The sequence below is a fragment of the Bos mutus genome, chromosome 3, assembly GCF_027580195.1.
Source record: "Bos mutus isolate GX-2022 chromosome 3, NWIPB_WYAK_1.1, whole genome shotgun sequence".
NCBI classification, from domain to species: Eukaryota; Metazoa; Chordata; class Mammalia; order Artiodactyla; family Bovidae; genus Bos; species Bos mutus.
In genome coordinates this window covers 29065476-29078123 of record NC_091619.1, presented here as the reverse complement: position 1 = coordinate 29078123, position 12648 = coordinate 29065476, and the positions used below count along the sequence as shown (strand labels likewise).

The following is a 12648-nucleotide window of genomic DNA, read 5'->3' as shown; positions in this document are numbered from 1 at the left end:
TCCCCTGGTCTTGCCTCGACCGCCAGGGGTCGCTGTGCCCGCCGGGCGGGCGGAGCGCCGTCCGGGAGGCGGAGGCGACAACCGCTCTGGGCTGGGGAAGCGAGAGCGGCCTCGGGCGAGGAGGAGGAGGCGGCGCGGCTGCCGAGTACTTCCCCAGCCTGCGGGCGGGAGCATCGGAGGGACCCCGGCTGAGCTCTGCAGAGCTGGCCGGGCGGGCCCGGAGCTCCCCGGTGCCCGGAGCGGGCCCCGCCTGACCGTGATGCCACTTTGACCAGAGCCCCACCGCTTCGGGGACACAGCAACTTGGTGAGGGGAACAGAGCTCCGGACTAGACAGCACCGGAGCTGGCCTCAGTCCCCCTTTCGGGTCTCCATCCTGGGCTCAGAGGTGAAGAGAACCTCAGGCCGGTAGAATCAGCTGTCACCGCCTGGGGCAGGTAGGTCCCGGACTTGGGGGCTCAGAACTGGGAGGACTGAGTCGGCGTGGGGCGGGAGAGGTGGGGAAAGGTGGATCCTGTAGTTCACATTCTCAACCCTATGCTGGCATGCAGGGGCTTGGGGGAAACAGCCTGGGAAACTGAGGCAGCTGTGTGGAAGCCCGAGAACAAATCCCAGAAGCTTCTCTCTCTAGCTCTCTTGAAGGGAGGGAATAGAATGCCAGAGAACCCACCTAATACACTCCGAGGTCTTTTGGATTTTGAGGTTCATTAAGAGAGATGAAAACGTTAGATTGGAGGATGTGGCAGCTCAGAGAGAAATGGGATGTGGGGGCTGCCTTTGTAATTATCAAAACAAATATTCCCGAAGAGGGCGGGGAGAAGAGATACCAACTCAGGAAAGAAGTGCTTCTAGAATCTCCTTGCTTTTGGAGAACACCTATTCCAGGGGGTTTTGGCACCACTTCCTCCATCTGCCCCCACAGTCCTTTCTGGGCTCTCACTCGTGGGGAGCCACGACAGGAGGCTCTCCATCCTTCTTGAGCCCCACCATCTGACCTGCCCCAGTTCCACCTCCCTTTGGAGGCTGAGAGAGGGGAGGTCTTAAAACAGACCTTTGGAGCTGAAGCCTCTGGGGCTCAGAAACCTGGAGGGGGAATGGGGGCGAGGGTGGCAGAGTTGAGCCAGCTCCTGGGCAGTCCAGGAAGCAGGTGCGAAGCAGGATGAGGGGAGTGGGCAGCAAAGAGGATTCAGGACCTCGGGGGTTGTTATTCTCAGGAGCCTCTCCCCAGCAGCAGTCTGTCAGATTCTGCTCAGAAACACTTCTCTGGCCTTCATCCCCTTCCCAAGACCAAAGAGGTGATAGCGTTGGTTCGTAGACACCTCCTACCATCTCCCGCTTCTCTTTTCAGGCTTAACACCCTACGTGTTCCCAGAGTCTGCAAGGCCCTCAGCAAATTCCCAAGGCAGAGGAGGTACTTTACCCCCTGTCCTGGCACCTTGGGGAACAGCCTCAGAATTAGGTTCTATTTCAGTGCCCAGTCCACCCGCTAGCCCTCACCCAGGCCCTCTTCCACCCCCTGGAGGGCCACAGGCTCCCTCTGTCCCTTGCAAAGCACAAGAATCTCTCCTGCTTGTCTAGGTAGAGTCTGAAGCCAGTGGATGAACAGACAGAAGTTAAAGGATTCCAAAAAAGGTGAGTTGACAAGGGGGAGTTGGTAAGGGGGGTGCATGAGTAGACATAGATCAATCACTCTTGCCAAAAGGAGCATGGGAGCAACTGAGTCCTGGCATCTGGTTTGGCCTCTGGTGTCCCCAGCACCAAGCTGGCACCTGAGGGAGCCCAGTGATGCCCCAAGGGGCCAGCAGTGCAGCAGAAAGGGGGGTTCAGGTCTCTTCTGCTCTTGGTGGCTCCCAGCTGCTCTGTGCCTCTGCTTCCCTGGGATTCCCTCAATTTCTAGTCCACTATCTGGGCAAGATTTGGGAGATGTGAACCAACAAGGATGAAGGAGGAGAAGGAAAGGGGAAGAGAGCAAAAACAAAGTGGTCCAGTGGGAACAGCACAGGTTTCTGGGCTCAGGGCTTTTCGACCCACATGCTGCCTGGTCTTGGGCAAGTTATTTGACTTCTCTGAGCCTCCATTCCATCTCTTCCTTTTTATATTTAATTTTTGTTTAAGTTGAATTGCTAGCAGATTCCTATGGTTCAGAATCCAAAAGATTAAAGAGCAATAGGAAGAAAAAAATGTCTTTTTTCCCTTTACTTCTCGGTCAACCCGTTTCTCACTCTCAGACCACTACTTTCTCTTCTTGGTGGCAAACAATGTTATTAGGGTCTTGTGGTACATTTTCCAGAGTGAGCTAGCTTACTCATATTTGAGCAACATATATAATCCCTCCCTTTTACACATTGAATACACATCACCCTGCACTTTGCTTTTTTCCCCCCCTAAATGATGGGTTATCCTTGGAGACCATTGCGTGCCTCAGTACATACAGCATCTCCTCATTCTTTAACAGCGTTCTGTATGGGACTGTATTTGCACACATGGCCCACAATGTATTCAGCCAGTCCTTTATTGATGGTTATTTAGATTGTGTCCAGACTTTTTGAGTATCAGTTTGCTCATCTGTAAAATGGGTACAAATAATTCTACATTGTAGGACAGTTGTGAAGGATTCAAGAGCATGGTTGCAGAGTGTGTGGGTCAGGTGCTCAACACATGGGAATTGGCATTATTATTCCTCCCATGTCACAGCCCTCCATGGGACCATGTCCACGTCATTCTCTAAGACACTTCCTAAGTGTCATCTCTTCCACAGAGCTTTCCATGCCATTCCCAGCAGAACATGTCCTTTCCTACACCCCTTTCCTACTCCGGCACTCACCACTTTCTACAGTGAGTGTGTGCTAGGCCGAGAGCTCCCTGGGGACAAAATGGGTCTTGCCCCACTCTGTGCTTCCCAGACCATGTGGCACAGCAGTGCTGGGACTGGGCACTTGGGTGGCTGGGGGGCGGCTCCTGCCTAGAGTCAAGCAGGGCATGTGCTTCTTTCTGCAGGATGCGTGAGAGGGCCACGCAGACCTGGAACACGGGCGGCTGGCTGCTGGCACTTTGCCTGGCCTGGCTGTGGACCCGCCTGGCCTCAGCTTCCTTGCAGCCTCCAACTCCCACAGGTTTGGAGGAGGTGGTGGGACCGACCCCAGGGGGCATGTGGTTTTCCAAGATGCCTGGAAAGCTGGACACTAACCACCCCACCCTGTTCCACAGCAGGCAGATGTCTGAGGCAGAGTAAAACCCTCAGATTCTAGGGGTTCTGGCACCTGTTCTTCACCCAGGAACTCTGCCCTCTCTGCTATCCCAGCCCGAGAAGGCACCACTAGACCCATTCTCGCCTTCCCTTCCAGCCAGGAAGGTGTTCTGCAGGGAGAGGCACCCCCGGGTCAGAGCTTAAGTCTAGCCTCCTGGCCTAATTCTGTGGTTTTCCTTCTGGGATAGCTAAAGCTGGTGTAAGCGGATCATCCTCCCCCACGCATTGTAAGCCCCGAGGCCCTTGGCCTCACCCGGAGGAGGCCAGGAGGTGGGGGTTGGTGTGGACTCCATCTTTCTCCTGCCCAAGGGCTAGACAATGCCAGGGTGATGAGTGTGGCCTCACTGGGGAGGAAGGAAGGACAGGAGCCCTGGGACGTGGCAGGGAGATTTCATCCACTTCCTCCTCCCCTGCAATTGGAAATCTCTTACCTACCCCTGCCCGAGCTGGGAGGAGGGGCTGAGGACATGGAGTTGCGGGGAAGGGGAGGAGGGCCGCTGGCCTGGGCTGGCCACCCGATCTGGATCTGTGCTGGCCCCTGCAGTCCCCGTGAAGCAGGGCACCTGCGAGGTGATCGCCACCCACCGTTGCTGTAACCGGAACCACATCGAGGAGCGCTCCCAGACCGTTAAATGCTCTTGCTTTTCCGGCCAGGTGGCTGGCACCACCCGGGCAAAGCCCTCCTGTGTGGATGGTGAGTGAGAGGCTGGGACCCAGCGGGGAGGGCCTGGTCAGAGAGATAAGAAGGTCTGTCCAGGCTTCGCCATCTGCTGGGGATGCAATTTCATGCCCATCTCAGGGCTTTCACCCTGGGAGTCTCAAATGAAGGGGCCACCTCTGGGGGGAGGGGCACAGATGTGACCATCCCCATCCCAGAGATGAGGAAAGTGCTGTCACATGCACGTGCCCTCCCTCCCGACCACACCTACTGCCTGACACAGGCACTGATCCCTTTCCTCAGGTGGATCCTCTCAGCCTTCCGGCAGGCTCATCACTTCACACCCATTCCTGCAGACGCTGACTTCTTCACCAGCAGCTCCTTCCCAGGCCTGTCACAGCCCCTCTCACCCTAAAGCCCGCCTTTACCCTCATTCTTTAACAGCTTTAACACATGTCACTCAGCAGTGGATTCCTTCCTATTCATGCCTTTCCTGCAGCCCTGCCCATGTTTATTTTTTTATGCTCACTTGGCAGCACTATAAACACGCCCACTTGTGCTCTCTCCCTGTCTCTCACACACACGTGCCTACTTGTGCACTCCTGGCCTGTGGCCCCCTCAGATGACTTGCACACTTGCTCACTTGTCCTAGAGTGTATGTAGAAGGCTGTGCCTCTCTGCTATTAACCAGGTGGCTCAAGTCAAGGGTTGCCTGAGAGACCACTTCCCCGTCACCCTGCCCTGGCTTTGGTGAGATGGAAGGTCAGTAGGCTTGAGGTTGGTGTGGTTGTGTCCCCAGGCCTCAGCCCGAATACTGCCTTGCAGGCAGATTAGAGTTGGGAAAAGACAAGAGAAATGCGGGGCTCAGAGCCAGGGTGTGTGGGAACATGCCCTTCATTCTGCACAGACCAGCCCCCCCCACCCCCCACCACTGCATGCAGAGACCTTAGATCTGCCCTCACTGCCTCCTGCTCCCACAGCCTCCATAGTCCTGCAGAAGTGGTGGTGTCACATGGAGCCCTGCCTGCCAGGGGAGGAGTGTAAAGTGCTCCCGGACCTGTCAGGGTGGAGTTGCAGCAGTGGACACAAAGTCAGAACCACCAAGGTATCCAGGGGTGGACACTGCATCCCACCCCTGCTCTTCTGCCTTCACAGTGGGTGGGACAAGGGGGCACAGAGCCCTGGGATCTAGAATGCTGGTTTCCCACAGCGAAAGCAGCAGACCCTCTGGGCTCATTTCCAGACAGTCTCTGCTGGGTTTGTCTGGACTCTAGGGACTGGAGTCAGGTCTTCTGGATTTGAAATCCAGTGTGTCCTTCTGGTACAGTTTCAATCCCTGGGTTGGGAAGATCCCCTGGAGGAGGGAATGGCAACCCTCTCCAGGATTCTCTTGTCTGGAGAATCCCATGGACAGAGGAGCGTGACAGGCTACAGTCCACAGGGTTGCAAAGAGTTAGACATGACTGAAGCAACTTAGCATGCACGCATGCATGCATGTCCTTCTGGGCAGATTCCGTTGCTCCTTAAGCCTTGGTTTCCCCCTCTGCCTTCAGTGAGTTTTCCTCCCAGAAAATGTCAGGTCCTTAGAACAAAGTAGAGAATTGAGGAAATAACCTAGATAATTCCAAGTGGAATCTCTGCAGTGGACATTCTTTCCACCCGCCCCTGCCACCGGCCCCACCCCACGCTCCCATGATTCACTCCTTACAGCTGACACCTGCCTTCCTCTGGTTGAATTGCTGTGCTGACACCACCGGAGAGGGTGGTTATTTTCATGGCTTGCTGCCCGCCCCACAGAGCAAGGGGTCATTAAAATTGTATTGAACTCTTAGCAGTTCCATGTGCGTCACAGTTGATTAGTTGTATCACTCCGTCATGGCCATTCGTATAGATGAGTCACACTGTGGGGGAGGCCGGAACTCTGCCTCCTGCCTTCCCTCTTCACCATCACACCCAGCAAACAAGCATGCAAACAAGACAGCAGAGAAGGAAAGGCCGGCTCTGGAGTTCTGAAGAGAGCAACATTTTCACAGGGCATAGAACAGGAGCCACAGCAAAGTAAGGTGTGGCCAGACCTAAAGTCAAGCTTCCTATCTTCGGGCATGCAAGGACACAGTCATGCTGAGTAGGTTTAAGACTAGAAGAGACCCACCCCAGAGCTTCTGACGTTGGTCACGAGTTCATAGATTTGGGTTTGTAGCCTGTAGATCACTGTGCTTGCCATTTGTTAGCTACTCTGAAGAAAACAGCAGTGACATGTGAGTGATTTGAGTTTGCCTGGGCCACCAGGCTGTGCTTTCCCAGTCTGGACTGCTTCAGGGGAAGGGAGCAGCAGCAATGACCTCTACATGACCTGCATATCCAGGGGAGTCTCTGGCATGCTGGGATGGCACAGGCATTTCCTTCTCTAACCTTCTTGCATCACTTGTTCTCTAGGTGACACGATAGCTCTTGGGGTCATGACCCGACAGCTTGATTGAGCCACGGATGAGAGAAGGGTGTCCAGTTATCAGCCGGCAAATATTGGGATTTGCTTACCTGGGCCCATACCCTGTGCCCAGTACATGGGACTCTTTCCAGGACATTGCAGTCAAACTTCAGAGCAGATCCAGACCTCATATCTTCAGGCCCATCTCCGGTCACATACCTGTGATGCTGGGCTCTCCTGGAAGACAGAAGGTCAAGATACAATCCCTACCCCTAAGGAATGTTCAATCAAGTTGAAGAGCTGACGAAAGGCATTCTCGATAATTTAGACTAAATTGTGTGGTAGCAGACTGTGGTTTCTGGACCATATGCTGTGAGCATGTTGGGTTTGGGGAGGGGACTCCCACACCTCGTCGGCCACCCTCTAGCCACAGGGCACAAAGACAAGAGGTCGTATTCACCACCCACTACTTCCCTACTTCATGTCCCTCTGAATCCCCAGCAAGTGCTGACCTGCTAAAGGAAAACTCTCCCCTGATGCCTGACTAGCTGTATCTCATTTAAATGGGACTGAATTGACTTGGGAAGGGAAAGCCGAGATGAAGCCAAACAACTTTCCCGAAAAGCTTCTGCAGGGGCCTTGCCTGCTTTGGGCATGCTGGGTATGGGCTGGACAGGATTGTAAAACGACCCCCACCCAGGTACCCCAAGTTTTTGTTTGTTTGCTCATTCTAACAGATGACAAAACTGAGTCCCACAGAGATGAGATGACTGGCCCAAGGTCTCACAGCTTGGGCTCCTAAATCTCTAAGACTGCTAACCTTTCACTTAGCCTGGATATTAGGATTGCAGCCTGGGTCTTCCATGCTGTTTTTAGCTCAAGAACAGGAATCTGCAAAGAACTGGCCGGACAGCAAAATGATTCTGAGCAAGAACTTTTACGAAGGTGACTCCTCTCTGAAATAATCCAGAACATCTACCCACCAGGATGTGGGGCCACTGGATCTCCACTCTGCCCTCAGCCCCAAAACCTCCAAACAGACCCCTGACAGTCCAGTTACAGGTGGGCACTCTGAGGTGGCAGCCTCATTGTCCTCTCGAACCTGTCTCTTCCGGAGTCCTTAGGAGTCTGCACCTCTCAGAGGCTCTGGCTCCAAGAGAGGGTCTAGGTAGCATCCAGGGCTGGCTGGTCAGAGTCCTCTTCCTTCTAAGGCCCTTCTGGGCAGCAGGGGAGCCCCTGGTGGGCTAGATAAAGACTCTATCCAGGCCTGAGGGTCAGCCAGTGAGGTTGGCACCCTAGATACTTTGGAGATGACAGATACACAGGCCTCAGAGATGCAAATTACTTGGATGTCGCATCAGTAAGAAAATCACAGACAGCCTCAGTGACTACTGGCATCAGCTGGGATCGGCTAGGATCACCAGGACTGTAGGATGTGATGGGCCTTGAGGGGAAGGTCAGTAGAGACCAGCTGGGACAGTGCTGAATTCTGACTTTCAGAGAAGACAAATCAGGGTTGGGGGTTAGTCTCAGCCCTTCCTGCTACTCTCTCTCCCTCCCTCCCCATGTCGGAAAATCAAGAACATTCACCCCACTCAGGGGTTTATCTTCTTTTTTTTGCCTTTTCATTGCTTTGGTAACAGGATGAACAATGATGCTGGCTTTGGGCTAGACTGTTACTGTCAGAATTCTGACAACTTTGAATCTCTCTGCACACAGTGGAGTCATAAGGGTGGGGGTAGTCAAAGAGTAGATCAAAGGTGGTCATTACTTCCTTCAAGGTTTTGAAATGAATTAAGGGATTGGCCTACTTTCTGGAAAGGATAGTAAATATTCACAAGCCACAGACAGTCTCTGTGGCATATTCATCTTTGTTGTTTATTTTGTTTCATGATATTTTTTTTTTTGATATTTAAAAAAAAAAAAAAAAACCTTTTAGAATGTGAAAACCATTCTCAGTTCAAGGGCTATACAAAACCAGGCCCCAGGCAATTTTTGGAAGATTGCCAGCCCCAGTGATCCTTTGCAGGCAGGCCATCTCTGAAGCTTGGGTCTGCCTCCCGGCCTGTCTTCAGTGCAGTGGGAACCTGAGCTGGAGGGCTGGGTCGGGTTTTGTTTTTCTTCTAATGTTCCTTGAGAGATTGGCGAGTGAATTATTTAGGCTACAAATGAGACAGCTTTAACTGAGTTGGAGAGTAAGAGCCTGCTCTCCTCGAAGCCAGGATGTGGGCTTCTCTACTCCCTTCCCATCCCTTGAGACTGTGTCCAGGAGGGAGGGAGAAGGCTTCAGTCTCCTGCCCATCTGCTCATCTACAGCCACTGGGCTGTGAGCTGGGGGATGATACTATACCTGAGCGGCCAACCACCACCAGCCCCTGCCTCATCCAGGCTCCTTGGTCCTCTCTGACCTTGCTCATCCTTGCTTCAGAGAAGACTGCTTTCCTTTGGCACATGCTGGAGTTTGCTCATTCATTTTTTTAACTCCTCAAAGCCTCCATTTCCTCTTGACCCATTCATATGTTTATTTGGTGGGCTTTGAGGGGTATTCTTTATATGGCCAGGAGAGCCCCATACAACAGGATCTGGTGGAGAAGGAAAAGCATGCCATCTCCCAACAGAAGCTCCCTTGGATCCTGCTTCCAACTAAGTCAATATTTGTGCACATGTTGTAGCTATCTCAATGGCAGTATAGGAATGCAAATGAATTTTCCTGGAGCACAGAGGTCCTGGAGTCATTTTATGTTCCTTTTCTCCCTTAAGTGGGATGGGCTCTCAGATTTCCTGAGTTGGCTGGTAACTCTATCCACCCAGCTTTGGAAGGAAGATTGCCAACTGCAGAAGATCATTTGGCTAATTTCTGTGGCCTCCTGGCAGTTTCATTAAGGTCTGTGAGTGACATCCTAATTAATGGCCCCTGACAGTTGGCTGGAGTTGAAGCTGCCACTTTCTAAAATCACAATCTTAGAGCTAGGAGGGATTTTAGAGATCATTAACCAACACCCTCATTTGACAGATGAGAAAAGGAAGGCTCAGCGAGGTAAGGTAATTTGCTCAAAATCACACAGCAAGCTTGTGGCAGATCCTGCCCAGTGATCCAGACAAGTGCTCTTTATCCTACTGTACATTGCCTCTTACCCTAGTATAGATGAGGGATCTGAAAAGAAGCCAGAATGTTAGCAAGGATGAATGTGAAAGAGCCTCACTTTAAAATCGCCTGACCCTGTACATTCAAAAGGACAGAATGAAGAAGAAAGGGAAGCACTTAGAGATGTCTACACAGAAAGAGGGGAGATGGGATAAAAGGGGGGATTGAGATCACTCATTCAGAAGAACATCAAAACACCAAAGCACTACACAAAATAATTAAAACTTGATTTCTGTCCTTCTTGGAGGAGACAGAATGGAGCCCTTATCAGTCTTTGGGAGACCTGTGCAGCCAGTTTTGATGGCTTAAGGCTTCTTTAGAGCCTAGTGCAGGGGTCTGCAAACCAAAGCCCATGGGCCACATCTGGTCCACCACCTGTCTTTGTAAATAAAGTTTTATTGGAATATAACCATGTTCATTTGCTTATTATTGTCTGTGACTACTCTTTCCTGCTATGATAGCAGAGCAAGTCATTGCAGAGAAACCATATAGCCAACAAGACTTCTTGTTCTGTGCTTGTTCTGTATAGAAGACAGACAGATCTTGAAAATGACGGTGAGTTATCGTAAACTTAACCAGGCGGACTCTATTTTCAGTTTCTGTCCCAGACATGGTTTCTTTACTGGAGCAGACATCCTTTGACACCTAATATCGGAGAAGGCAATGGCATCCCACTCCAGTACTCTTGCCTGGAAAATCCTATGGACGGAGGAGCCTGGTAGGCTGCAGTCCATGGGGTCACTAAGAGTCAGATACGACTAAGCGACTTCACTTTCACTTTTCACTTTCATGCATTGGAGAAGGAAATGGCAACCCACTCCAGTGTTCTTGCCTGGAGAATCCCAGGGATGGTGGAGCCTGATGGGCTGCTGTCTATGGGGTCGCACAGAGTCGGACACAACTGAAGCGACTTAGCAGCATGCGCTATTGATCTGAACATGAGTTTTCCTTCCTTGCTCACCTGCTTCTGCCAAAACTACCATCTATGGACTTCTAGAATGTCTTGTTCATTCTCACAGCATTCCACCAAGCATAGTGTCTGACCAAGGAACTCATTTAAAAGTAAATGAGATAAATATGGTAAAGGGCTCATGATCATAGAATTCATAGGTCTTATATGTCTGATCACCTTGAATTAAATGGCCTGAAAGAATGGTGTGTTTCTTTTCTTTTCTTTTTTTTTTTTTTTTGAGAGTTACAATACAAGCTGAGTGCCAACACTGGGCAGGGCTTAGGTAATGTCCCCAGGATGCTGTATATGCCCTGAATCAGTGACCAATATATAGTGCTGTTTCTCACATAGCTGGGATTCATGAGACTGAAAATTAAGGGGCTGGAATGGGAATGGCTCCTTTATTGTTACTCTTAGTGATCCCCAGGGGAATTTTTCCTTCCCAAACTCACAGAGCTGGGCTCTGCCAGCTTAGAAATTGATTTGTCTGCCTAGATTAGTTATACATAAGTAAAATATGATATATATGTGTCTTTCAGTGACTGTATTAGATGAGGTATTTGCTGAAAGCAAAAAGAATATGGAGTGAATAGCAGAGAAGTTAAAAATGCCAACTTTGACTACATGACCCGTTACAGAAATGAAGACTAGTAGTTATAAGTATTTCTTCCTTACATTAATATGAGTGTATTAATATAAATATTAACCAATTATTTTCTTCAATTTTCTCACTCATGAAAGTTATCAGGACTATTTACTACTTGAAGGTAAACAGGAAAATATACAGAAACTGCCTGAAGTTTCATCCAGAATCACGAAAAATGAGTCCATGTGTTAAAGGTTAAAGGTGAAAGTATGATAAAGAATAAAAGTGTTTTCTGCTTGGGTCCTACCATGTCATTTTAATTTAATAAACTGGTTTCATATACCTTGAATCATCTCATCTCCATAAATCCCTGTAAGGTAAATGTTATCAACAACTGCCTGTAGATGCAGATGCTCAGAGAGGAAAAAATGTCTAAGGACCTTTCAGTAGCTGTCTCACTAGCCAGGTCGTCAGAACCAGGAAAAGCACATGTAAGTGAGAATTGAGGAGCAGACATTTTTAATATGAATTGTCTCATTTAATGCTCACAATAATTCCATGAGGTAGGTATTATTATTCTGATTTTACAGACAAGGAATCTGAAGATTCAGAGAGGTTAAGTAAATTGCTAAAAATTGCACAGCAAGAAAATCGGAAGTTTGAACCCAAGTCCACTTAGTTCTAAAGCTCATATCCTTTCACTACACATGAAGTGTTTTCTTGTAATCTCCTCAGGGACTGAGCTGCTCAGAGTCCAAATACTTTACAATTAATACTTAGGGAAGGTGAAAGGGGCCAGAGGACAGACTGGATAGTAAGCGCCATCATAGAGGCGTGTCCTCTGTGCTACAGGAGGAACTGTCTGGACGAGAAACTAGGTCCAGCACAGGGAAGGCATCCTGAGGACCGAGTCTTTAGAGTTGCGTGGGAATCAACCATGTAAAAGGTGTGTGTGTGTGTGTGTGTTGGACAGAAAAGAGGAGTAAAGGCTGAGCGAAAGTATTTGCAAAGGAGGAAAGTGTGAGACAAGTTCAAGTAAATAGCTAGCTGTGCCTGGAATGTAGCAGGTAAGTAGAGATGGTGAGAAATGCAGCTGAAGGTTGGCCAAGGGTAAGCTCAGAAAGAAGCTGGACACCGTGTGGTTTGAGTTCTAGTTCAAGACAATGGAGGAGCTTACTAGGGCCCAGGGACAAGGGAAGAGGCAGATTGCCACTTTAGGGACAGATGTAAGACCAGATGACAGTGTGAATATGCAGACATGGAAATCAGTTACCAGTCTTGGCAATAATCCAGGTAAGAAATAATAACACTTTGAATCAAAAGCAGTGGTTGGCTGGGTGCAGGAGATGGGGAAGAGGAAGGGAGAGGAGTATATTTTCAAACTCTGAAATCTTTCTCCATTCCCTAATGGATGCTTACTTTTTTCTTTCCTGCTACTATCATAGAGATCTCAGCGCCAGCACTGACCCCATGCACAAGGCCATGACTGCCAATATACTGCTTGAAAGATACTAAAAGCCCAGCATACCAGCATGCTGCCCTCTCCAGGCCTGCAGCCCCTTCCCTGGAGTCTCTTTTTTGGGCTGTGCTCAGTCACTTAAGTCATGTCCAACTCTGTGGGCCGCTATGGACT

The 12648-nt window shown here is 50.1% G+C and overlaps 1 protein-coding gene across 1 annotated transcript; it reads left to right on the top strand.

The window, feature by feature from the left end:
• TAFA3 (TAFA chemokine like family member 3) lies at window positions 1-10043 on the top strand. The gene is made up of 6 exons (XM_070367477.1): window positions 1-440; window positions 1582-1631; window positions 2997-3112; window positions 3791-3940; window positions 4885-5009; window positions 6341-10043. The coding sequence occupies exons 3-6, from the start codon at window positions 2998-3000 to the stop codon at window positions 6350-6352; spliced, it is 402 nt and encodes a 133-aa protein (XP_070223578.1). The 5' UTR covers window positions 1-440; window positions 1582-1631; window position 2997; the 3' UTR covers window positions 6353-10043.
• Window positions 10044-12648: the final 2605 nt, after the last annotated feature.